The 27,929-nt window shown below is 35.4% G+C and overlaps 1 protein-coding gene and 1 pseudogene across 1 annotated transcript; one reads left to right on the top strand and one right to left on the bottom strand.

Moving 5' to 3' along the window:
* Nucleotides 1-880, bottom strand: LOC127095796 (uncharacterized; annotated as a pseudogene).
* Nucleotides 881-8,175: 7,295 nt separating this feature from the next.
* LOC127092346 (uncharacterized) lies at nt 8,176-11,120 on the top strand. The gene is made up of 12 exons (XM_051031202.1): nt 8,176-8,509; nt 8,733-8,844; nt 8,928-9,163; nt 9,239-9,411; nt 9,491-9,566; nt 9,662-9,748; nt 9,821-9,901; nt 9,996-10,028; nt 10,308-10,361; nt 10,451-10,571; nt 10,668-10,738; nt 10,831-11,120. The coding sequence occupies exons 1-12, from the start codon at nt 8,327-8,329 to the stop codon at nt 10,927-10,929; spliced, it is 1,326 nt and encodes a 441-aa protein (XP_050887159.1). The 5' UTR covers nt 8,176-8,326; the 3' UTR covers nt 10,930-11,120.
* Nucleotides 11,121-27,929: the final 16,809 nt, after the last annotated feature.

Below are 27,929 nucleotides of genomic sequence, written 5' to 3'. Positions count from 1 at the left end.
TCAAACTTGACTAATTTCCTTCTCTTTTGCCTTGCATATATCTTCCGCAGTCTTGATAGATTTTTTTGTCAAGTCGTCAACTTCTTTCTCCAATCTTTTTATGTCATCCTTGGGAAGACTGGAGTTCAGTTTCTTAATGGCATCCATTGCCTTTTGTCGAGCTCTTCTAATGCTTTGCCGAGTATCCTCGCAAGATTTAGTCACCAACCTATTCATAGTCTGCACGTGCTCTTTGGTCAATGGTGGAATGACAGCAATCAATCTTTCACCATCTGTTTTAGGATTTAATCCCAATGGAGATGAAACAATGGCGTTCTCTAATTGTTTAAGTGTCTCTGGATCATAAGGATTAACAGATAAGGTTTTTTGATCGAGTACGGAAACAAGAGCAAACCGATTCAAATGCATCTTGACACCGCCAGTTTCTACGATAATATGATCAAGCATTCCAGCGGATGCTCTTCCTGTCCGTAATTTGCTTAGTTCAACGGATAATGCCGCCATTGCAGACTCCATCTGTGAGGCAGCAGAAGCCTTAATGGTAGGACCCACGTTTGGTGGAACCTCAACTGTACTAACACCCCCTTCATCCTTCGACCTTCGGCCTGACAAAGGATCTACGACTTTCGCTGATAAAATTAGGCACAGTTGGAAGAGTAAAGACTATAGTGCTAGCATCAGATATGCAAAGTTTAACAGGGGAATTTTCACAAACATGACTGGAGCAAAAGGTAACTGTTTTTTCTCGTGCCTGTTTTAGCTTTAGCCAATACATCCTTACCCTTCTATTTGAATTTCCTTCAATGGTGTATGTTTGAACAGGAATTCTTCTGTTAAATCTTCCTCTTTGAATCTCACCAAAGTGACGCTGCTCATCCATCACAGCAATACGTAAGGCTGAGGATTCCACATTTTTTGCTATCAAACCGGGTTCCAATGGCCATTGAAATTTCTCCAGTCTGGATACCCTTACGAATCACCCACGATTGTTTTAGTGAGGTTGAACCAGTGAGTAAAGCGACAGTTGGCTTGAACTCAGCCTCTCCCAAGTTTTTAAGCAAGGTAAGCAAACAATGGTTATAGCGTATACTGCGGGTTCACTTTTTATGAAGTTTTTTGAATTTTTAGCTTAAGCTTTTTCTTCATTAGCTTCAGGTTCATGATCCGGTTGACGCAAGCTCATGGCAATGGTGTGGTTTTTGGTTTACTGTTTTAGTCACGACTTGGATTTTGTTCGCATCACTAACATGTTTGATTATTGTAAATGCAGGATTAGTTGGCATCTATTGGTTAAGGCAACATGGTGTACTGCAGGATCACAGCAGGTCCGTTTTTGTTTTGGTATTTCAGCGCGTCATGTTGTGCAGGTTCATGGACTGCCTTAGGTTTGCAGCAAGTTACTTGATGAACATGTGTAATACCAGGTGTATTCATGCCATGTCTGTTATGCTAAGCCTACTGTCATCCACTGCAGTAGGGTTACATTGGTGTGATCAATTCTTCACGACTCACTTGGTTCAATCCTCTGGTTGCAGGTCCGGCAATCATGCTGTTTGGAAAAGGTGTGCACAATGTGGATACAGGAACATTTGGTGAAAGAAACTTCTGCTGCACACGACTCCTTCTGCACTCTTCCATGCTAGCTACAGGATGTTGGTGGCTGCATTTGGTATGCCTAACCGATGTGCCTTGGTTTGAAAACTTGTTTGGAATGACTAAGCTTGGTTGTGCTATGACAGGTACTAATGGATGCAGGACTAATCCATGGCCATTTCCTTAAAGTGAGGCTTGTAATACAATTGTGCATCCCCTGAACACCAGAAATGCAGAAAAGTATAATGAGCACCCACATAAACCATGTTGTCATGAAGAAGAACAGCAGAACAAGAAAGGTAGATGCTGCTATGACAAATACGACAGCAGCCTTTGAATTTAATCTTAAGAACCTGCTTATCATCACCATCTCTTGTTGCTGCAGCGTTTCGTGATTCCTTGGGAAACAATTCATTATAGCGTTCACCGGACTTCTCAGGAGTAGTTAGATTTGACCATAGTGAAGCACATACAAGTGTTCCAACAGACACCGACCACAAAAATGCAACTGAGAAGTCTATAAGCGGTCAAGGAGGTGCATATAACAAATACTTCCACTCTCATTCCCGTTGCTAAAGATGCATTGAGAGCTTCTCCTGCTGGTTTTGTTATCATGGATGGTTTGAAAAAAAATGCAGGTGTTTATAGTTATGCTTGTAATGCTATCCTCTGTTTATAGTTATGTTTGTAGCAGCTGTGCATATGGTATTGGTTCACCTATGCATTTCTGACTTGGTGTGCTTGACAATTCATGTTCTTTGGTTTATATTGCACCTCATTTTGACTTTGGTTTCATTGTATTGGAATAGGTGTAGGTCATGGTTTTGGCGCAGGCTGCAGGTGATGACAGGATGCAAGTGCAAGGCTTGTCATGGTAAGTTCAAGACCAAATCCAAGTGCATTCTTTTATCCATTTGGTCAACGTCTGTGTAATATTTGATTGTATGATTGTGATGAGTTGCTTCTGCAGTAGCCTGACAAGCAAGCTCTTGAATTGGACCTATGACAAGAACAAGATTGGTGTCCGTTTTTTGACCACGATCAATTGGCAGACAAACTTCAATCGATGGAAGCAAAAAGGCAATTGTTTCTGTACTTGTTGAACTTGCAGTTTTCGTCGTGGAATCAAAGGGGCGTCCGATGAGACCTTTGACATGACCGTGATGCTAGGCTAAGCATGTACACACCGTCTTGGAAAAATGATGGGTTCAAGCACGAAACCATCAAGACTTTGCTAGTTCCCCTCAAAGAGTCCTGCAACATGCGTGTGAGTTTACTTTCCCGAAAGAGAACTCGACTTTCATCGTTTTTCCTTCTAGCATCTCCATAACCTGCTATATCCACAAAATTCATCTTGCTCACAAAACTGCTTATACTTTCATTCTGTGCAGGGACATGGACAATTAATCCCAAGTGGCTTCTACGAGCCCGCCCAACTCCTTTTTGGGTGCAGCTGTGTGTGCAGAACATGCTGGCACAATGACCGAATAAACGGTAGAGAAGCCTCACATTGCTGGCGGAGAAAATATACTACTTCGGGTGTGCAAGCAGAACATTGGCAATATCTTGAAACTGTGCTGATGTAAACCCACGGCGGGGTATTATTTATTTCATTTGAGGTGCCATCAAGATTATTTGGCATGAGGTTCTGTGAAACCGGCTGAACTACCACAAGCTCGTTAGTATGCAGGCCTTCCCCTGGATCTTGAATGTCCTCTAAAGTAGTATTATTATTTTGTGTTAGAGCAGTTTCCTAGGTCTTTTGTATCAACTTTTCAGCAACTCATTTTTCTGAATTTGATTCTTGTATCTTGTATGTGTAATATGTATGAACAATGGGAACATCATTTTCTATCTTATGCTCAGAATTTGGAACTTACATCAACTAGGATATGAACTCTGTCTAGCATCCATTTTGTATGAAGATATTCGAGCCAATCTTTTGAATGAACATTAAAATAGGTTCCAGAGGATGCTCCTCCGTTATTGCAAGGAAAAGCACTCTTGCCCATATATTTGCTTCAAACTCCCATGCACTAAAGTTGTCGTTGTCATAATTAAGAGAAATATCAATGATTACTAATAAAGCTATGTGGGAAGTCATAAAGACTCTTGCAGAGCTTCATATCATCCATACGACAATTGGCACAGCAATCCTTGTAACCACAACCAGAGAACCATCGTTTGCACAGTCGACCTTAATTTGCCACCATAATCCGTAAATTCGTGAGGCAATGCTGAAATGAAGAGCAAAAGAGTTTCAAGAGGAATATCAAATGCGCACACCACAGAAGCAACAACTAGAATGTAGAGTTTAGACATGTGATGACCCACAAAATATGGTTTCCCAAGGCCTATTTGATGCGGCTGAGTAAACCGATGAAGTGTTATTCCTTTTTAAATCAAACTTGGGTAACTCTCCATAAATTGATGTATATCCAAATTGTCCATTTTCTTCCAGCCCAACAAAATCCATCATTCTTAGTCATATTAAGCTCGCGTGCTTCTTTCACCGTCCTTGAGACCACTAGTTGGTAAAATTTCTCATGTCTTAGATGTTGCACTTCTCGACGTTGCTCTAAGGCCATCAAAGGCGTAGTTGAACAGAAGACATGTGGAAAATTATTTTAACCATGCATGAATGAAATGACTGTAACATGAATAAAAGATCTTTCAATATGAAGTGAAGAGTTTAAACATGAAATGGTCATGAAGAGAAATGCAAATGACCGATTGATGGGGAAAAAAAAATTCAGGGCCAAAATCGGGGTATGACACTACCCATTGAAGGTAAGGCTGTTAATGGTAAAACCAACTATGCAAATTCAATTTGCATGGATCTCTTAGAGACTGATTCGTTAGATGATAACGCAAGAGGTCAAGGTATACTACTTTCACGCCTTAAGTCGTACTATAATAGTTTATACTTAGATGAGCATTCTACCGAAGATGCTCGAATAATAAAAACTAGGTGTTACATTATGCTGTTAATTGGCTCGTTTTTATTTCCCGAAGGTAGTGGTTCTAGCATGCATATTATGTATTTACCTCTACTTAGTCATGTAGATAAAATAGGAAGTTGCAGTTGGGGATCTGCTTGTCTAGCCTATCTCTATAGCTCCTTGTGCTAAAACTCACACAAAGACACATCTACATTTTCTGGATGTGTTGTTTTGCTACAAGTATGGGGTTGGTCAAGACTACCGTCTCTAGCACCTGTCAATAACAACCCTTTCACATTTTCGTATGCACAAAAGTAAGTTGTTTAAATTGCTATATCTTTACTTATTTCTTTAAAGATTATTACCTCTAACTAATATTTTTTGACTTTTTGGTGTAGATGGTCTGCACGTGGTATGAGTTACAACAGATGTCCAAGACACTGTATTACTCAGTATCGCAACCTGTTGGATCACCTTCGACCGACAGACGTAAGGAAAATAACTTAATTATTTCGTTATATTTTGTTAACTTCTTCTACCTTGACTATAATCCAATCTTCTTTTACATTTCAATTTATTTGGCGTCCATACCTTAATTTGGATCATGACCATCAAGTCAACGCTGAAGACGCGGCCATATGGACTACATGCACACCGATAATACGGTTCACAACTGTGGAGATGCACAACAGTGATCGTGTGAAGATGCAGTTCGGTATGCCCCAAAATATCCCAGATCCCCCAGCTAGCCTAGGAGAATGGCATCTGCGCAAAGTTAACGACCAATGGAACTTCAATCCATGGCAAAGCTTCGCAAGATCGGAGTGTCGCAAATGGAAGCACCGTCATGACCATGTGTTAACTGACGCAGTCATGCCAATTGAAGAAAAACCAAGTCGTACTTATATGGCTTGGTACAGATCGGTTGGTTTTCAGTTCATCGCCGAGGATATGTACTTGTATGACCCACGTCAGATGACTTACACACGTGACACCTCAACATCAAACTCCTAACAACAGTGTTAGACCGGATACACACAATCCCCCTGTCCGCCAAATGTTCCGTTCAACCAACACACAAACATACAACCAAAACATTCCATACACCCAACCCCAATACCAAGAGCATACCCCATACCACCACCAACAAATTGACCATCAACCTGAGACTCAACATCGCTTCGCACCCACCCCATCACCCTACCAAAGTCGCCTAAGCCAGAACACCCAACGATCATTCAACACCAACCGGCCCTCCTCCTACCGTAGCCAAGAAGCCCAAACCTCACAAAACCAAAACATCCAACAACCCTATCTCTACCAAACACCCCAACAACCTTTCCAACCTTTCCTCGACGCATCGTTCACACCCATGTCTCCCTTCAACCGTCCCGGTCGCCCATCAATGAGTCAACCACATCCCAACTTCTCTAGCATGGGTCATGAGCTCAACTATGGAGGTACACCATCGATGCATACTGAAGACTATGCCGACTTGTCTGACTACCTCAACAGACCTTCTTCTGTAGTTGGTAGTGACGCTTCTGACCCCTCAGATGCTCAAACACCGGTACCGAATCATCAATGTGGGTTAGGATAGCTAGAGGATGTGGGACCGGATGTCGGTTAGGTGATCCCGGTCATCACCATTAGGTTTCTTTATGTAAACGACAAATTTTATTAATATCAATTGGTCCTATATCAAATTTATCTATCACGTATACCATTTACAAAAAAAATAGCATTTTACACTGAGGCTCCAATTGAATTGGCGCCTCCTCTTAAGCCCTACACAGGGGCGTCAATCCAATTGGCTAGGGCATCAATTGTCGCCTCCATTCAATTTTTAAGAGGAGTCTCCAATTCAATTGGCGACTCCTCCTAAAAGTGGGGTAGTTTGAGATTTTTTTGAAACCAAGGATATTTTGGGAATTTCCTTTAAAAAGTGAGTTATTTTTCTTTTAATGACTGGATAATTTATAATTTAATATTATTTTATAGAATAAACTAATTATTTTAATTCAATTATTTTAGAAATTAATTAATTAAAGTTTATAAAAGAAACATGTTGGGCCTATAATCCATTCATTTTCAGCTTCACTCCAATACATAAGATAACGTTAAATCAAATACGAATAATGTGGAACCTTATGCATCTTCTTTACTTCATAGTGACACTCTCTCTGCCATCTTTAAACCAGACTTTGAACTCTTTATGGACTCCCTATGTTGCACTGGTGGTTGACTCTATATGTGCTGAAGCACTAGATTTTGCTAAGGAGGTCAACATGATGTCCTATGTTTACTTCCCTCCATCAACCACCGCTCTAGCTACCTACTTCCATTTTCTCAAGTTGGATAAGGAAACATCATGTGAGTACATAGATTTACCAGAGGTTATTCAAGTACCAGGTTGTGTACCAATTCATGGTCGGGATCTGGTTGAACAAGCTCAAGATAGATCAAATGAATCATACAGATTCTTACTCAAACATGTTAAAAAATTATGTTCTGTTGATGGGATACTTATAAATACCTTCCTAAAATTTGAAAAAGGTCCTATGAAGCATTGACAGAAGAGGGAAGTTGTAACTCTAAGGTGTATCCTGTTGGACCCATTATCCAAACAAAAACAGAATCTGATAATAATGGTTGTGGAGGCATTGAATATCTTGCATGGTTAGATAAACAATAACCTTGTTCAGTTTTGTATATTTCTTTTGGAAGTGGTGGTACACTTTCGGAGGAACAAATTGTAGAGTTGTCCTGGTAATATGGGTAATAAGATTGAGGGAACAATGACTAGGAAGATTATTATGATCCTTATGTTTCAATTTTTTTTATTAAATGTTGTAGTTGGTAGAACTTTTGTGATTAGCAATAGTGAAAATCCAGTTTGGAAGTAACACTTTTATGTTCCTGTTGCATATAATATAATGCTGCTGAAGTGCATTTTGTTGTTAGGCAGGGTGTTATGTTGAGTGTTTCCATCCAGTACATTCCAATGGAAAAACTGTCCATTTATCATCAAGGAGTTGGAGTCCCACATCAGTTTTTATAAACAATTTAAATGTTTATAAAATCCAACAATGCATTATCCAATATTTTTATGGGCACAAACTTAAAATGGATGCTGTTATAAATTGGGTCCACTAATCATTTTCAAAATTTTAAATAATTAATTTTTAAAAATATTAATTGAAACAATTAATTATTAATTTATTTTATAAATAATATAAATTATCCTAGTCATCAATTATCTAGTCATTAAAAATAATTTTTCTATGCAAAATAGGGAAATTATATATCTCCACTTCTCAATATTCAATGAATGTGAGATTTTGATAAGCATTTTAGAAGGAAAAAGTGTCAATAACATGAATATTTCAAACTTTACAAATAAAATATTAGTCTAAGTAATGAAAGAAATGGAAGGACAAGCTATTTTCATGCCACATCCAATGTATGCAGCCATCCAATTGGAGGGATGCAAATTTGGAATTTGCCAACACATGTAATGCAGCATGTTTATTGCTTACTATATGCAATTAATTAAATGATTTTCTTTTCATTCTTATAAGATTTTTTATTTAATAGTTTAATTAACAAAATTTATAATGAATAAATAGAATGTCACAGAATTCCGACTAAATGAATAACCACTGTTCCTCTATCTTGTTGATCTCTTCTTCCCGCAGTATAAATACTCATGCATACTTAGTGATCTTTAAGTAATTAATGTCCAAATTAACAAGTTACCTTTGATTAATTCAAATTAAGAATTAATAAACATGTCGTGGTGGAGCGGTTTCTTTGAGCTAAGGCCTTTATTTCACTTGCTACTTCCACTCAGCATCCATTGGATTGCTGAAGAAATGACAGTTTCTGTTCTTGTTGATGTTACAACCACTTCTTTGTGTCCTCAACAATCAACTTGCTCCAAAGTCATCTACATCAACGGCCTTCAACAAACGGTATATTTATAGCCGTCTTTTGAGGACGTACAAGACAATCTATCTAACAGAGCTCAAAGTTTATCACACGTAGATAGATAAATAAGACCTCATAAAATATCTGTCACGTTTTGTCATGGTTGAACTGTAGCTATAGCTAACTTCCTATGCCTCTGAATAGATATGTATTATATCATCAACCAACCAACATTAGTAATCTTTAATGTATTTTCTTTCTTTCTAGATTGTTGGAATTTTCAAGATGGTGATTCTTCCACTTCTAGGCCAGCTTTCGGACGAACACGGCCGCAAACCTTTACTCCTTGTTACCATGTCCACAACTATAATTCCTTTTGGTAATTACATATTTACTTAATCTAATTAATATCTTGGTGATGTTGAGTAATTGAATTATCCTTAACATTGTTGATTGTTCTAGCTTTACTTGCTTGGAATCAATCCGAGGAATTCGTATACGCCTACTACGTGATTCGAACATTTTCATACATAATCAGTCAAGGGAGTATCTTCTGCATTTCTGTCGCGTATGTCGCAGATGTTGTTAATGAAAACAAAAGAGCAGCAGTATTCAGTTGGATCACTGGTCTGTTTTCTGCTTCACATGTTCTCGGGAACGTCCTCGCTCGATTCCTTCCTCAAAACTACATATTTTTGGTACCAAAATCTTTGTTCACTCAGTTTTGTCTTGAGGTTTGATTATGAATCTTAATTATGGTTTATTAATTTCAGGTTTCAATAGTACTATTGACCTTTTGTCCAATTTACATGCAAATTTTCCTAGATGAAACTGTGAAAATGAATCCAAGAAAGAACCAAGAGTTAGGCTTATGCAAAAAAATCGTTAGCGTTGTCAACCGAAGATACAAATCTATGAGAAATGCCGCGGAAATAGTAATCTTCAGGTTGTTTATCTGATTTTTAACAACAATCCCTTTAGCAACAATACATTCATGAATCCTAAACATCTTTCATATTTTTCAGTCCAACATTAAGAGGCATGGCTCTTGTTTCTTTCTTTTATGAGTTGGGAATGTCTGCCATAAGCAGTGTTTTGCTGGTATGTTTTCAACTTTTTGCTTATGCTTAAATGAAAAATCTCTTTTAAATTTAATTAACTCATAACTTGACAGTCAAGTAATTAATCCTATGCAGTACTATCTGAAAGCTGTTTTCGGTTTTAACAAAAATCAGTTCTCGGAACTTCTGATGATGGTTGGAATTGGTTCAATCTTTTCTCAGGTATAATACTAACTATTGTAAGGTATTTATTTGGCTTATTTTCTTAAGTACTTACTGCAAACTGATTTCCAGATAGTGTTGCTTCCAATACTTAATCCTTTGGTTGGAGAGAAAGTGATTCTATGTTCTTCCTTACTTGCATCAATAGCATATGTAAGTTTATCTCTCTTTTCTTTTCATCTTACATGCTTTCTAAAACCAAAATCACTTATACCATAGTTCTCTTCATTATTTTTTTTGGGTGTAGGCTTGGCTTTCTGGTTTAGCATGGGCCCCTTGGGTAAGTAAAATTGATAACTTCCAATCCAAAGTTTACTTTTTCTCCGTAGCACCGACACATCTAAAAAAGTATGTCTGTGTCAGTGTCCGTGTTTAAAACTGACACTACTACTGTGATATCGTTTAATTTATTCATTTTTTTAAAATCACTATCAGTATCGACGTGTCAGTGTCATCAGTATCGACGTGTCAGTGTCAGTGTCGTGTTTCTAACGTCGCATTTACTTTCAATTGTAATGTTTATGACTTATGTTTGTTCAATGTACTTATACTTATGCAGGTACCATACTTAAGTGCCTCATTTGGCATAATCTATGTACTAGTGAAACCTTCTGTGAGTGATAGATTAAGTTTTCACATATGTGATTAAATTATAATCCACTTTCATAGTTACAATAAAATCATAAATTTCTTGTGATGTAGACATATGCTATTATTTCAAAAGCATCAAGTTCATCAAATCAAGGAAAAGCACAAACTTTTATTGCTGGTGCACAATCTATATCTGATTTACTATCACCAATTGCTATGAGTCCTTTGACTTGTAAGTGGAATATTATAAAGCTAAAAATAAGTTTTCTCATTGAGCATTTTACTTACAATTGTAAATGCTTAATAAATGTTGTTTCATTTATTTCAGCACTGTTTTTATCTAGCAATGCTCCATTTGAATGTAAAGGTTTTAGCATTATATGTGCATCTATATGCATGGTAAGATACCTAATTTCTGTCTTCACATTCATATCTAATTTATTTATTTTACCTTCTATTAATTAACTTTGAAATCTTTTCAATTTTTTCAGATAATTTCTCTGATTTTTGCTTGCATGCTAAATCCTAATCCTCATTCAAGTAATGAGTTGGAAGGAAATCCAGAAGACCCTCTTCTGAATTATAACTGATTAGAGATGTAACTAAGGCATCCTTTGCCTCAAAATTCTGTTGGACATTTTCATATATACATAGAATTGGTGTTATATTGAAGATTAAATTGGTTTGTTTTAAGGAAAATATTACTTGTTTGTATCTTATGTTACCTCATTCTCAACCTGAACTATGCCTTGAGGATAATAAATATCAATAATTATGTAAAGATGAAATTGATTTGAGATTGAGTACAATAATTTTCAATTTACCTAATTTTCACCATTTTTAAGTGTAAACAATATACACCGCATAACTAAACAAATTCATCATTTTACTTATTTTTTATAAACATAGTATATGCCCATTATTTAATTGGAATTGACATGGCAGGGGCGAATCTAGACCTCATATATTTGTGTGACTAAATATAAAAAAAAATGAATTAAATTGTATTCAAAATAATAAATAATATTGTTTAATAAATTATGTTTATAATAAAAATCATTTACTATCCATTTTTTATAAATGAGCTAAAATAACATCATTTTTAATTGTTTTAAGAACATCGCTTTCTATATAAGTTTCAAGACAATCATTTAACTATTGATCACTCACTTTGTTACATAGCTGACTCTTCACAAATTTCATAGATGAAAAAATATGTTCCATACCTACAATTACTACTAGTAAGACTAAAGTCAATTTCAAAAGCTTATAAACCATATCAAATGTGTTGCACTTATTTGTTTTCACAAGTTTTACACAAAGATCTGAAAATCTTTTTAAATTTGCAAATTTTTTATCACATCAAACATTTCTAACATAATTCCGAAGTTGATGTCGCACCACCACTTCTGGCACAATCTATTGCAATAGATATCTCTGGAGTAATTTTTTAGAGTGTCCACCAACTCAAGAAATGACACCTTAAATAAAGAGTTAAGGACTCATCACTCCCTTTAAATGACATGCCACACTTCAAAAGAAATTTAGTAGCTATAATAAATATGTTTAGACTAACACGATATTCAATATTCATTTGCTTATTTTGATTAACAACTTTAATCCTCTCACTTGAATGTTGAGTTTATGATTCTTCTAGATTAGTCGTAGAAGTAGCTTTGTCTCTAGAAAGCTCAAGGAAAAAAAAATCATCCTATAAAAAGAACAATAAAATCATTTAAAATAGTTATTCATACTAAAAAAAGATCAATAAAATAAATTGATTATAAAGAAAACCATGAAAAATTGAGAAAATTGAGTTTTTTCATAAATAAATTGGAGTTTTATGATTCAACTAAAAAAGAGAAAAGAACAAGGAAAAGTTGAAATGTTCACTTTATCTTTTATTTTAAATCATCCATAAATAAATGCAGTCAAATCAGATGAAAAAATTAAAGAAAAATAAATAAAGCATTAACAAATATGAGAGGAAGAAATAAGCATTAGAGATGGTGAGATTTGAGATGAAGAGAAAAAAAAAATCACTGAGATAGAGAAAAGTGAGAGAAGAGAAAAAAATCACTCTAAAAAAGAAAAAAGTGTGAGGAAGAATTACTATGAGAGAAATAAAAATGAATTGATAATATTTTTTTAATAATTATTTAATATATTTTCTTTCTTTTATTAATTAAGTTAGTTAAGTTAGTGTATATATATAATATAAAAAAGAAATGAAAAACTGGTGTGGTTATCCTGCCACAATAGGGTGTGAAATTGGTGGCATTTAAAATGGTAAGGGAAGTTTTGGTCCGTTTAGCAATAGCAGGTTTTAACATATATTTATAATTTTTTAAAATCAATTTTTTAAAGATATTATATTATTATTATTATTATTATTATTATTATTATTATTATTATTATTATTATTTTATTTTAAAAAATAAAATATTTATTATGATAATTATAATAATTCTTAAAATGTATGGGTTGGACTTAACTCAACTTCATAAGCTTTTTTATAATTTTCTCTATATTAAAAGGTAATTAATTTCATACACTTTATCTTTCTTCTTCTTTTTTATAAGCTTTCTCCCGTACTAAAAAGTAATTAAGTTCATACGCTTTATCTTTCTTCTTTTTATTCATAAGCTTTCTTCCATGTTATTCATACGCTTTCTTCCATTTTTTGGTGTACACTTTTCTTTGTTTTTCATACGCTTTCATTTGACATGATTTTCATGTTTTGATTTGGCAGAAAGCTTAGGGTTTAGGGTTTAGGATTTTTATTTGACATGATTTTCGTGTTTTTTGGGTTATCTCTACTTGAATCTCTGTTTTTGCAATGGATCTCACTTACCATATATGTTCAATGTATGACACTAGTTCTTCTTAAAAATCTCTGTTACCATATCAGTTCCATGAAATGATCTATCTTTTTGCGTTCTTCTTAAAAATCTAATTTGTATCTAGGTCAATTTTATAACATTTAAGACACCAGTTCAATAAGGACACTAATGTATTAGACATTTATTGAGTTTTTGTTTATGTTAACATGTTATTAATGTCATACTAGTTTATGTTTCCAAATCAGGTTAACATATTTTTTTGTAGGATTACAATGTCATGTTAGTTTATGTTTTCAAATCAGGTTAACATGCTAATGTACATTTTGACTTGTAGGTGCTGTTCACAAATTGTTTTTGTTGCTATGAAGAAAAAATAGAAGGGGGACAAAGCTAATATGAAAGTTGTAAACTTGTGTGAAAGATCCAGAATGAGACACAAGTTTGAAGCTCTCATTTCAGCTTCATCCTCCTTTCAATGTGGATTCCATTCTGAGACAAGTAGATCATTTCTTCTTCATTCTCCACAAATATTTTCAATAAAATGTACGTTTGTGAAACATTTTATGAGTTGATATGTTGTCGTTGTTCAGAATATTTGGTTAGTATTTTAATTCCAGTTGAGTGTATTATATCGTATGTAGATTACTTGTTTCATTAACCCCTCACTGAACATGCATTCATTTAAATTGATTTAGAAAGTTATAATCTAAAAATTAAGTTATATTTGAAAACCAACTTAGATCAATCAATATTTTTCGAATTACATGCATCTTGTAATTTGTCTCTCGCTCTTTAATATATAGAATTTCGTTCAATGCCCAAAGTTATTTGAAAACCAACTTAGATCAATCAATGTTTTTTGAATTATTTTAAGAACCTTGCTTTCTATAAAAGTTACAAGACGATCATTTAACCATTAATCACTCATTTTGTTACATAGCTGACTCTTCACAAACTTCATAGATGAAAAAACATGTTCCACGCTTGCAATTGCTACTAGTAAGACTAAAGGCAAATTCAAAAGCTTATAAACCATATCAAATGTGTTGCAGTTATTTATTTCCACAAGTTTTACACAAAGATCTGAAAATCTTTTTAAATTTGTAAATTTTTTATCACATCGAACATTTCTAACATAATTCTGAAGATGATGTCGCACCATCATTTCTGGCACAATCTATTGCACTAGATATCTCTGGAGTAATTTTTTAGACTGTCCACCAACTCAAGAAATGACACCTTAAATAAAGAGTTAAGAGACTCATCACTCCCTCTAAATGGCATGCCACACTTCAAAAGAAATGTAGTAGCTATAATAGAAGTGTTTACACTAACACAATATTCAACATTCATTTGTTTATTTTGATTAACACCTTTAGTACTCTCACTTGAATGTTGAGTTTATGATGCTTCTAGATTAGTCGAAGAAGTAGCTTTGTCTCTAGAAAGCACAAGAAAAAAAATTCATCCTATAAAAAGAACAATGAAACCATTTAAATAGTTATTCACACTATAAAAAGACCAATAAAATAAATTGATTATAAAGAAAACCATGAGAAATTAAGAAAATTGATTTTTTTAAACAAATTAGAGTTTTATGGTTCAACTAAAAAAAAAGAAAAGAATAAGGAAAATTTGAAATGCTCACTTTATCTTTGATTTTAAATCACCCATAAATAAATGCAATCAAACCAAATGAAAAAATTGGAGAAATAAAGTAAAGGATTAATAAATATGAGAGAAGGAAACAAACATCAGAAATTGTGAGATTTGAGAGGAAGAGAAAAAAAAATCACTTAAAAAGAAAAAGGTGAGCGGAAGAGGACGAAAAAAAAATCACTAAAAAAAAGAGAAAACTGAGAGGAAGAATTACTATGAGAAAGAAATAAAAATAAATTGATAATATTATTTTAATAATTATTCAATTTTTTTTGTTAAGTTAGTGAATATATATAATATTTTTTTTTGTTGAAAAACTAGTGTGCCTATCCTGCCACAATGTAGGTCTGCCTATGCATGGCAGTAGGGTGTGAACTCGGTGGCATTTAAAATGGTAAGGGAAGTTTTGGTCCGTTTACCAATAGCAGGTTTTAACCTATATTTATAATTTTTTAAAATCAATTTTTTAAAGATATTATAATAATAATAATTATTTTATTTAAAAAAATAAAATTTATTATGCTAATTATAATTATTCTTAAAATGTGTGAGTTGGATTTAACTCAACTTTGTAAATTTTTTCATAAGATTTTTCATAAACCTTTCTATATGGTGATCTAGATGAAACAATCCCGATGAGGCAACCTGAAGGGTATGCAGAAAAGGGTAAAAAGGATTATATGTGCAAACTAAATAGGTTTTTATATGGTCTAAAACAATCCCCTCGACAGTGGAATAAGAGATTTAACAAGTTCATGACACACTTAGGTTTCACTAGGAGTTGGTTCAACCACTGTGTTTACTTTAGATTTCGACCTGGAAGTTCATTTTTTTTGTTGCTTTATGTGGATGACATCCTCGTAGAAAGCAACAATGATGTAATAAAGGTGAAGGTTGAACTCGATAAGGAGTTTGACATGAAAGATCTAGGAGCTTCCACCAGGATACTTGGGATTGACATCTGTAGAGATAAAAAGTAGTCGGGATTATGCTATCTCAAGATACATACCTAAAGAAGATTCTCGACAAGTTTAGTATGTCGAATTCCAAGCATATAGTAACACCGACAAATCCTCAATTAAAGCTTAGTACGACTCAAAGTCCTAATACTGCAGTTGAAAGAGCTTATATGAATAACATTCCATATGCTAGTATAATATGTTATTTGATGTATGCAATGGTATGTGGGAGGCCATACATAACGTACGGAGTGAGCCTTGTAAGCAGGTATATGGCCAATCCTGAGAAAGCACACTAGCAAAATTTGAAGTGAATTCTTAGATACATAAAATGATCTTGGAGTAGGGTCCTAATTTATGGTGGAGCCATGAGTGATGGTCAAACCGAAGATGAAGGATTTGTCGACTCTGACTATGCAGGATGCATGGATACTAGAAAATCACTTTCTAGATATGTTTTCACTATGTTTGGTACAAGAATCAATTGGAAAGCTTCTCTTCAGAAGGTTGTTTCCTTATCAACCACTAAAGCTAAATACATTGCTCTCACCGAAATTGTGAAAGAAGCATTGTGGCTTAAAGGGTTTTTTAAGGAAATGAAACTTCAAGGTCAAATTATCACTATTAAATGTGATAGTCAAAGTGTCATATATCTGTCGAAGAATTCAACCTATCATGAGAGACCAAAACACATTGATGTTAGGCTGCATTTCGTCAGGGAGAATATCGAAAGTGAAAAAGTCAAAGTGATGCAGGTTTCGACAGATCACAATGCTGCAGATATGATCACTAAGTCATCGCCAAGTAGCAAGTTCTTCCACTGTTTGTAGTTGATAAAGCTGCATGTTGAAAGCTAATTTCATTAATGTTGTAGAATTTGTTCCAAGGTGAAAATTTGTGGTATTTTAGATCGAATTATAGTCTCGACAGGGATAACTTCACGTTTTCGATAGAAGTTGTGCATGCTGTAGTCGAAGTATGTTCAAACATGAATGATTCAAATATGTGTGTGCTATAGTCGAAGCATGTTCTAGCATGAAGTTGTATAAGTTAACTTAGTTCTTAAGTTAGCTCGTAGTCTATAAATAGACTGCTATCTCAGGTTGCTGAGAGAGGGTTAAATGTTGGTTGTTGTTATTCACTTGTAAGCTTTTTATCTAATTGGAAAAGTGAATAGAAAAATAGTTTTAACCAATCTTGTTCTTCTTCTCCCCTCTTCTCTCTCTTTCGTAAAACTAAAAGAGTTTCTTGTGTTTGTTCAAAAAACTCAATCTTTCTCATAGTCTTTATTCGTTCCTGGTGCGACATTTGTCACAACAAAATGTATTTGAATGAAATATATTAATAAAAATAAGATGATAAAGTTACAAAGAAAACTTTGAAGGGGCTAGGGCTATGTTTGGCTTGACATATTTTTGAATTTATAGTTTACACGTTTATATGACAATAAAAAACATGATTTATAACGGTGTTTTCACGGACTTATAACTTATTTTCCAAACTTATAGTTTATTTTTCAAACGATACTTCAAATAATGTTTTAACTTATAGCTTATAATTTTTCATCCACTTTTATCTTTATTATTTTAACTTAAATCCACTTTTATTCTTTATAATTTATTTTAATTTATAATAAAACAATTATGTATTAAATGCAAAATAATATCAAACATTTATGTAATTTTACATTTATTAGTTAATTGAACTGCTATTTTTTATCAAATAATTCAATTACCTTATAAGCTATCAGTAATCAATCATCGACTATAATGTATAAACTATCTGTCATTAGTTATAAACTATAAACTATAAGCTATCATCAAACTCAATCAACAACTATTTTTACCATAGACAAAAACACAATGTATGAGAATTCATCTAGTTCACTAAAAATTAAAAACCTTACAAAAAAAAAATTCAATTGGATAAAACCTTAAGAAAGGAAAAAAGAGTGCAAAGTCAAAACAAAATTAAAATATTAATAACTAAATCAACAAAACCTATACTATAAAGCTTGTCTATTATGGTTGAAATAATTCCAAATAGAGAGAGAGAGAGAGACAAACTATTCCACAAAGTAAAACTAATAGATAAACTAATGTTGGTCAATTTATCAACACAATAATTCCCCTACCTAAAAATACGACTGACTTTAAAATTCAATTGAGAAAGAAAATGGAGACAACTCCTCCTTCTAATATGAAAAGTCTAATGAATAACATGAGGTTGTTTGAAAGCCAAGGTAACAAGCTGTGAATAAGTTTCTAACCATATATGATATCAACCTTTATCAAAATCAATTTCAATGGTTAAAATAAATCTCATCAACTCATCATGAATAGCAAAAAAAGATCAATATTGGAAACATGACTTAGCTTGATAATTTATTAACATACCTCCACAAGTTGCAAAGCCATGCCTATTATAAGTTGCTCTATATGAGTTGCATTTTATCCAAGATATCATAGGAGAATGCCCCAAGATTTCTTTGATTTTAGGAGTCATAAAAGGATGAATCATCACATCAAAAGCTTTAAGATAAGGCACAAATAGCTTGGTGAGATCGATGAACATTCAAGGTTTTCTTAAAAGTTATTTTTGTAGATATGCAAAATATAAACTAAAGAGAGAAAAAAATAGATTTTATATGTGCTAGTGATAAAACACAAATAGGTGCAAAAGTAACACTTTTATTTGAGTTAAAGGCAAAAATGATAATTCAAATCTAGTGATAGAATGATTAAGTCAAGATGATAAAAATACAATTCTAGCTTGATTGATTCGAGTCATGACCTCACTTGATTCGAGTCAAACCAAAGTGTAAACCACCCATAATTCCGACACATTCTTGGGGCTCCACCTCTATACTGAAGGTGAGAAAAACAAGAAGGGGGGGGGGGGGTTTGAATTGTTTTGAAAAATAAGCGCTTTTCAAAATGAAAATCACACAAGGATTTTATACTGGTTCGCTTATAACACAAAGCTACTCCAGTCCACCCGGCCAAGGTGATTTCGCCTTCAACAAGGACTTAATCCACTAATCTTGAAAGATTACAAACAACGTCTAAGATACAAAATCTCTTAGCCCTCTCAAGTATACAGACTACACAGAGTCACTTGAGGAAATCAACAAACAATAGATGAAAGATTTATGTAATCTAGAGTGCTTCTAAGAAAGCAAAATATTACAATGTTAAGAACAAAAGTTTTTCACGTGTTAAGAGCAAGCATCGTGTTTGTTTGAGAGCAAGAGTGTTTTTCTTGAATGTTGATGTTTCAGTATAGTTTTGGCTTATTGGCTTGCTGATTGTTGTCTCGTGTGTTGCTGACAGTTGATTTGCAATCCTTTATATAGATCAGTTGAAGTAGTAGTTGAAACTGGTGGATATTGAGATGAAGTTACGCCATCACATAATTAGCTAATGCAGGATGACTTTTTCTTCTTGAAATGACTACTTACCACAAGTAGTATTTTCTTTATTGAGATTGGAGATTAACGTCTCTTTCTCAATTAGGAAATCCATTTGAAAATCTTTACTTGTCTTCAACGTTACTCTTTCATGATTAGCAAATCCATAATCAGAGTATTTGTGTTTCTGGAGAACCTTGGAATCTTGCTTCTGATGTTGATTTAAATAGATTCTTCAGATAGCGTTGTTCAGAGTCAGAGGTTCTAGAACTTACTTCCTGTTAAGATGCTTCTGATACTTGTTGTTTAGTTCAGAGTTTGACTTTCTTGAACTTGTTCCTTCTTCAGAGCTTCTGATCATTTGATAATATACTTCTGATCTGGTACTCTATCTGATGATGTCATCAGAGTCCTGCACACTTAGAAACTTTTCGTTAGGGTGCCATTTTTGGTTTCATCCTTTGTTATCATCAAAATCAAGGAATCTGTTGTATCACAATTTTTGTTCTTACAATCTCCCCCTTTTTGATGATGACAAAACAACTTTAATTAGCAGATGAAACATGAATAAAAATAGATCAGATAGACAGAAGCTCCCCCTGAGATAGTACTAGGGAGTTCAGAGGTTCTGAAGTTCTTACCAGAGTTTCTTAAGTAAAGAGGTTTCTGAGATTTTCTGCAATTTCTTAAGTCCAAGTTAGATAATTTTGTTTATATAAAAAAGATGTTGCAGAATGCTTGATGGTTTTAGACAATATTTTCATCAGAGCTAATAATTACTTTCTCCCCCTTTTTGTCAGAATCAAAAAGACATAGTAAAAAAAAATAAGCAAGGAGAAAATAAATAAGGAGAAAAACTTAAAATTCATAGATAGAAGCACAAAGGCAACAAACAAAACATCAGGTTCAAAAGAACAAGAAAAACATCAGAGTCAAAAGAAGACAGAAGCAAAAACAATAGGCAAGCAAAATAAATCCTAAGTGCCTAAGGGTTCGGAGGCGGAGGCATTCTCTGAAACAGCATAGCAAGCATGTTCTGGATGTTTTCGTTGACAGTATCTTGCTTGTCCATTCTTGCCCGGAGTTCATTCTGATCTTGCTTGAGTTCTTTCAGAGTCTGAAGAACCGTAGGAATCATAGAAGATGACTCCCCCAGAGTCAGAGCTTGCTGAGCTTCAGCTTCAGCAGCAGCTTGAGCTTCTGCATCTGCCAGAGCCTTTGCTTCAGCTTCCTTTTGCCTTAGGAGTTCAGCTTCCTTAGCAAGTCTTTCTTCTTCTAGCCTTTTTGCTTCTTCTTCAGCTTCCTTGGCCAACCTCTCTTCTTCTAGCCTTCTGGCTTCAGCCTCTCTAGCAAGTCTCTCCTGGAGTCTTGCCTCAGCATTTCTGATGTAGTCATTTCTGACTTGTTCAGATATGCTCTTCAGCCTAAAGGACTCAGATGTCATCCAGCCAATGACTCTGTTCCAGTGTGTCCTTACAGATTCAGGATCATCACTGATTTCAGAGTTAGTGACCAGAGAATCAACCTTTCGAGCTGAAGCCTCTGCAATCATAAAGATGGCTTCCTTAAGGGTAGATTTAGAAAGCTCAGGTTCAGGTTCTGGTTCAGAGGTGTGAGGTGGAGAGTTTGGAGGGCTGAGATTTAAAGTGAGAGGTTCTGGTTCAATTTCTGGTTCAGGTTGAGGTTCAGAAGATTGGGATGAAGCGTAAAGAGGGTTTAAGTCTAAGGGTTCAGATTCTGCTTCAGGTGCAGCGGGAATTTTTGGTGGGGTGATATCAGAGGTGTGGGGATCAGATGGTTGAATTTCAGAGGGTTGAGTTTCAGAGAGGATGGTGGTTGTTTGTTGGAGTGGTGAAGTTATTTCAGGTTCTATGGTTTGTGTTTGTTGTGAAGCAAGTCTATGAGCGTAAAGTGTGGCTATAGTTGGGGATTCAGGGTCAGAAAATGCAGGGTCAGAAGAGACAGAAACATATGGAGGTGACTCAGGTTCAGAGGATGAAGAAGATGAAGTGCTTTGGTGGGTTTGTGCAGGTTTAGAGGGAGGAATGAAAGTACGGGCTATATTTAAAACTGGTGTAGGTTTGGAGGTTCTGGTGATTGAGGGTGTAATGTCAGAGGTGGTATAAATGGGTTGTGAAGAGAGAGAATTAGAGGAAGCCATCATGAATTCAGAGGTAGCAGGAGGAACAGACTTACCAGTAGAAAATTGCAGAGGAGCTGAAGATCCGCTTCCAGAAGCTCCTTCAAGTCTGGCCTTCTTTGCTGGAGGTGCTATCTTCTTCTCAGAAATACCTCTCTTGTATCTGACTAAATCTTCTTCAGAGTCCAGACAGTCATCGAGGCTGAAATCAGAGATGTCAACACCATCATCCAGCAGACGCTGAAGATAGATGGCAACAGCGTCTCTGGGCTCATTCTTGAAGAATCTGGCAAGGCCATGAGGCATCTTCCTCTGATCTTTCAAACTATCCCAGGATGTATCCAGAGTTGGCTTGACTTGTATTTTCTTGATTATCCCCATACTCTTGAGGTTTCTGGCATTCAGAGGCTTCCCCACATCAATTGCCAGATCATCCATCAACTTGGTCTTTTCCAGCTCATCTACCAGTCCATGCTCAATGAAGACGTCAGATAGAAATCTTCCCAGAGGAATGTAGGATCTGGGCTTCATGTTATTCCTGGTTTCTCTGACTGAATCTCTCAGATATCTGAAGAGGAGAGCAGGGAGGTTGATCTTCACACCTTTCTGGATGCAGTACAAAATGCATTTCTGGTCTGCATTAATGTAATCAGAAGAGTTAGAGGCTGGACGGTGGTGGATAGTTCCCAGAATAATCTTCAGCCACACTCTGAGGTTCTGGTGTAGCTCCTTGTTCTTAGAGGGTTTCCTTCAACATTGGGTTTGAAGATTGTTGGGTTTATCACATCTGTGATGCGTTTTGACCTAGGAGGAATGTTGTAGATCCTTTTTCCTCCACTTCTTTCCATATTCAACAGAGAGACAATGGACCCTTCTGTGATAACTATCTTCACTCCCAGAACAAATGAGACGATGAAGTTGTCATCTGCATCTGCATGTCTCCAGAACTCCTTGACCAGAAGTGGGTAAATTGGACCATACAACCTTTGGAAATAGTTCTCCCACCCTTGTTGACGCAGTTCTCCAGTTAGATCAACGTCATTTCTTCTTAGGTTGTCGAAATCAACCAACGATTCGCACAACACATCCAAGCCTTCAAAGGGGGTTGAAAGGTTAATGTGGCGTTCACGGTCAAGAACGTGAGGTTCTTTGTAAACAGGGGTTATGGTGACACCAGTAACCGTTGGTGTTTGAGTGTTTGAGGTTTGGGGATTAGAACTTGATTCCATCTGTTGAGAGAAGTTAAAAACTTCTTGTTGTTGAGCATCCATGAAGAAGAAGATGAAGATTGATGAAGAACTTGCAGAGAATGCTTTGAGAGAGGGTTTAGGGTTTTAGAGTGAGTGAGAGTGATAAGTGTGAAAAGTGAGAGAAAGTGTTTATATACTCTAAGTAAAAACATGCAAAACGACACACATTCCAGCGTTAGCACAAAAATCAAAATAGCACGTTTGGGGGGAAAAATGATTACAGCTAATAAATGAATGTCTAATCCCAACAGTACGCACACTGCTCTAGGAGATTTCAAACGTTCTGACCTTTGATTTCTTTTGACAGCTGTCTAGAAGTTCTAGGGTTAGACGTTTAGAGCTCCACGTGTTGATGTATCTGATCTTCAGGAATACCAAAGGATTGGTTTCTGAAGATTTCTAACTCAGATATCTTCTTAACTTGGTAGAAGTATCAGAGTCAGAGGCAGAAGTACATTTGTTTACATCAGAGTCACATTTTACATTTTTCAGAGCCATTTTTCACTCAGGGCAATTTTTAATATTCAGATTTTCTAAGATAAAAAGAAATCTATCTTCAGCTAGAGGCTTAGTAAAGATATCTGCCCATTGATGTTCTGTATCAATGAACTTCAAAGTTACTATCCCTTTCTGAACATAGTCTCTGATAAAATGATGTTTTATTTCTATGTGTTTGGCTCTGGAATGTAGAATGGGATTCTTACTTAAACAAATAGCAGCAGTATTATCACAAAAGATAGGAATGTTACTCTCAAAGATTTGTAGATCTTCTAGCTGATGCTTCATCCAGAGCATCTGAGTTGTGCACAGTGATGCTGAGATGTATTCTGCTTCTGCAGTTGATAGAGCAATAGTTGACTGTCTTTTGCTAGCCCAGGAGATTAGATTGTTTCCCAGAAGCTGGCAATTTCCAGAAGTACTTTTTCGTTCTATTCTATCTCCTGCATAATCTGCATCACAATAACCCGAGAGTCTATACTCTGATGTTTTCTCATACATCAGGCCCAGGTTAGGAGTTCCTTTCAGATACTTAAGGATTCTCTTAACTGCTGTTAAATGAGATTCTCTAGGATCTGATTGGAATCTGGCACAAAGACAGACACTAAAGAGAATATCAGGACGAGTAGCAGTCAGATAGAGAAGAGAGCCTATCATACCTCGATAGAGCTTCTGACAAACCTTGTTGCTTACCTCTTCCTTTTCCAGAATGCAAGTTGGGTGCATGGGAGTTTTTGCAGAATTGCATTCTGTCATGTCAAACTTCTTCAGAACGTCTTTAATATATTTACTTTGATGGACGTACGTGACTTCTGGAGTTTGATTAATTTGAATTCCCAGAAAGAACTTTAATTCTTGCATTAAACTCATTTCAAATTCTGCCTGCATTAACTTAGAAAATTCTTGGCAAACAGAGATATTAGCAGAACCAAAAATAATATCATCAACATAAATCTGGCATATCATGAGATCATTATTAAGGTTTTTACAGAAGAGTGTAGAATCAACTTTCCCTCTGATAAAATTTTGTTCCAGAAGAAAATTGCTTAAACGTTCATACCAAGCTCTGGGAGCTTGTTTAAGTCCATATAAGGATTTCTTAAGTTTAAAAACATGTTCTGGAAAGTTTGAATTTTCAAAACCTGGAGGTTGATTGACAAACACTTCTTCTGAAATATAACCATTAAGAAATGCACTCTTGACATCCATTTGGTATAATTTGATAGAATGATTAATAGCAAAAGATACAAGAAGACGAATAGATTCTAACCTCGCGACTGGAGCAAAAGTTTCATTATAATCAATACCTTCTTGTTGACTATAACCTTGAGCTATCAGTCGTGCTTTGTTTCTGACAACTTCTCCTTTCTCGTTCAGCTTGTTTCTGAAAACCCATCTGGTTCCAATGACATGAGTGCCTCTGGGTTTAGGAACGAGATCCCAGACATCATTCTTTGAGAATTGATCTAATTCTTCTTGCATAGCTGCCACCCAATCATTATCTTGAAGAGCTTCATCACAGGACGTAGGCTCAATCAGAGACACTAGTCCCAGAGGAATATCTTCAGAAGTTCTGAAGGTAGATCTGGTTCTAACAGGTTCATCTTTGTTTCCCAAAATCAAATCTTCAGATACGTTAATACGACTTTTAACTTTCCTTGGAATTTCTGGAGATTTAATTTCTTCAGAGTCTTGAGTGACAGTTGCTTCTAGAGTTTTCTCAGATTCTACAAGAGTGATTTCCAAATCTGCAAACTTTTCAACTAGCTTTGACTTTTCAGGGTCAAGCTTATCATCAAATCTGACATGAATTGATTTCTCCACAATTTTGGTTTCTGTGTTGTATACTCTATAGCCTTTAGAGCGTTCTGAGTATCCTAACATAATACCTTTCTGTGCTTTGGAATCAAACTTGTTCAGATGTTCTTTAGTATTTAATATAAAACAAGAGCATCCAAAAGGATGAAAATATGAGATGTTGGGTTTTCTTCCTTTACACAGTTCATAGGGAGTCTTTTCTAGAATAGGTCTTATAGAGATTCTATTCTGAATGTAACACGCTGTATTTACAGCTTCTGCCCAAAAGTGCTTTGCTACATTAGTTTCATTGATCATGGTTCTGGCCATTTCTTGGAGTGTCCTATTCTTCCTCTCTACAACTCCATTTTGTTGTGGAGTTCTAGGGCAGGAGAAATCATGGGATATTCCATTAGAATCAAATAATTCTTCAAAATCTTTATTTTCAAATTCTCCACCATGATCACTTCTGACTCTAACAATTTTGGAGTCAAATTCTTTTTGCACTTTGGAACAGAAACTGGTGAATACAGAGTGAGACTCACTCTTGTGCTTTAGGAATTTTACCCATGTCCAGCGACTGTAATCATCAACAATGACTAGTCCATACTTCTTTCCATTAACTGATGCTGTTTTCACAGGACCAAATAAGTCAATGTGAAGAAGTTCCAGAGGCTTAGAGGTAGAAACAACATTTTCTTTTTAAAAGATGTTTTTGAAAATTTTCCTTTCTGACAAGCTTCACACAGAGCATCTGAAGAAAACTTCAGTTTAGGTAGGCCTCTGACTAACTCGAGTTTAGTTAGCTGAGAAAGTTTCCTCATGCTAATGTGGCCTAAGCGTCTATGCCATACCCATTGCTCTTCGTGAACTGACATTAGACATTTAACATTTTGATCTTTTAAATCAGAAAGATTTATTTTGTAAATGTTGTTTTTCCTCTTGCCTGTGAAAAGGACAGAGCCATCGTTCTGATTAATGGCTTTACATGTTTTTTGATTGAAGATTACATCATAACCGTTATCACTTAATTGACTTATGGATAACAAGTTATGCATTAATCCTTCTACATAAAGAACATTAGATATAGAGGGAAGAGTACCATTACCAATAGTTCCGGAGCCTCTGATCCTTCCTTTCTGATCTCCTCCGAAGCCTACAAATCCAGCGTCTTTAAGTTCCAGACTTTGGAACATAGACTTTCTTCCCGTCATGTGTCGCGAGCATCCAGAGTCCAGGTACCATGACTGGTGTCTGAACTTCGCTGCATAGGATATCTGCAACATAGATAATCTTATCTTTCGGTACCCAGAATTTCTTGGGTCCTTTTAGATTAGTTTTCCCAGAGTTTCTTACAACTTTGGGTCTTCTAGCATTTTTAAATTTGTGTTCTTGTGTGTGTGTGTAGTGATATGAAAAAGGAGATTTAATTTTATCACTTGCAGAAGTTTTATCTTCATTAGGATCATACCCAATTCCCCTTTTATTGTTCTGACTTACTCCATAAATCATGGATGCCATAATACTCCTATCTATCCCATTCTTCAGAAATTCTTGAAAGGCTTCTTCATATTTGTAAATAATTTTATTTGAGATTTGTGGTGCTTAAGATAACGTTTCTTCTAATTTTATTTTTGCTTCATTTCTTTCTAACATTAAAGATTTGATTGTATCTTCTTGTGATAGAATTGTTATCTCAAGTTCACTACACTCTTCAAATTTTGCTTTAAGACAGCCTTTAACGTTTTTAAACTTTTGTTTTAATTTCTGATAAGAAGTAAGAGTTTCTGACAAACATGATTCTAAGTCAGATCTAGAAAGTTCAGAAAATACCTCTTCAGATTCTTCGTCTGAACAGCTGGATGTGGTAGCCATAAGTGCTACGTTGGCTTGTTCGTCAGAGTCAGATTCTGATGATCCAGATTCACTGTCATCCCAGGTAGCCATCAGTCCTTTCTTTGTTCTGAAGGTGTTTTTCTTGAAGCTTTCTTTTCTAGGGTTGTCTTTCTTCAACTTGGGGCATTCATTTCTGTAATGACCTGTTTCTTTACATTCATAACAGGTAATATCTTTGTTAGCTTTACCTTTTGAAGTTGACTCTGATCGATCCCCTCTGGGTCTTGGTCTTCTGAAGTTGTTGTTCCTCTTTTTCCAGAGTTGCTTGACTCTTCTGGTTAGTAGGGACAACTCTTCTTCATCATCAGAGTCTTCTGGTTCAGAATCGTCAGTATCTTCAGCTTCTGCCTGGAGAGCTTTGGTTCTGTCAGGCTTCCGTCTTTCAGATCTGGACTTAAGCGCTACGGACTTGTTCCTTTTCTGAGGCTCATCCTCCTCTAGTTCTATCTCATGGCTTCTGAGAGAACTAACAAGTTCTTCAAGGCTGATATTGTTCAGATCCTTTGACAGCTTTAGAGCAGTAACCATAGGTCTCCATTTCTTTGGCAGACTTCTGACTATCTTCTTAACATGATCTGCAGTCGTGTATCCTTTGTCTAACACTTTAAGACCTGCAATAAGAGTTTGAAATCTAGAAAACATAGCCTCTATAGCTTCGTCGTCTTCCATTTTGAAGGCTTCATATTTCTGGATAAGTGCCAGAGCCTTCGTCTCCTTGACTTGGGAGTTTCCTTCATGGGTCATCTTCAAAGAGTCAAGTATATCTTTGGCAGTCTCTCTGTTGGTGATCTTTTCATATTCATTGTATGATATAGCATTTAGAAGTATTGTTCTGGCCTTGTGGTGATTTTTGAAAATACGTTTCTGATCTTCTGACATCTTACTTCTGGGAACTTCAGCTCCATTTAAGACTGGAGGTTTGTATCCATCTGTGACAATGTACCAGAGGTCAGCATCATAACCCAGAAAGAAACTTTCGATTCTATCTTTCCAGTAGTCAAATTTCTCTCCATCAAAAACAGGAGGCTTGGCATTGTAAGAATCTCTTTCATTTGAGTGGGCCATTGTTTTTCTCGTACTGGATCTCTCTACACGGTTAAGTGTTTGATTAGAAAATCAATAACAGAGCCGGAGCTCTG

Source organism: Lathyrus oleraceus, chromosome 6, assembly GCF_024323335.1.
Source record: "Lathyrus oleraceus cultivar Zhongwan6 chromosome 6, CAAS_Psat_ZW6_1.0, whole genome shotgun sequence".
NCBI classification, from domain to species: Eukaryota; Viridiplantae; Streptophyta; class Magnoliopsida; order Fabales; family Fabaceae; genus Lathyrus; species Lathyrus oleraceus.
The sequence above is the reverse complement of the archived record's forward strand: the minus strand, read 5'-3'. Positions and strand labels throughout refer to the sequence as shown.

Coding starts and splice junctions, on each gene's coding strand:
- LOC127092346 (XM_051031202.1), top strand. CDS start 8,327: ATGTCGTGGTGGAGCGGTTTCTTTGAGCTAAGGCCTTTATTTCACTTG. Junction 9,749..9,820: donor TTGGTTCAATCTTTTCTCAG/GTATAATACTAA, acceptor ACTGATTTCCAG/ATAGTGTTGCTTCCAATACT. Junction 9,902..9,995: donor TACTTGCATCAATAGCATAT/GTAAGTTTATCT, acceptor TTTTGGGTGTAG/GCTTGGCTTTCTGGTTTAGC.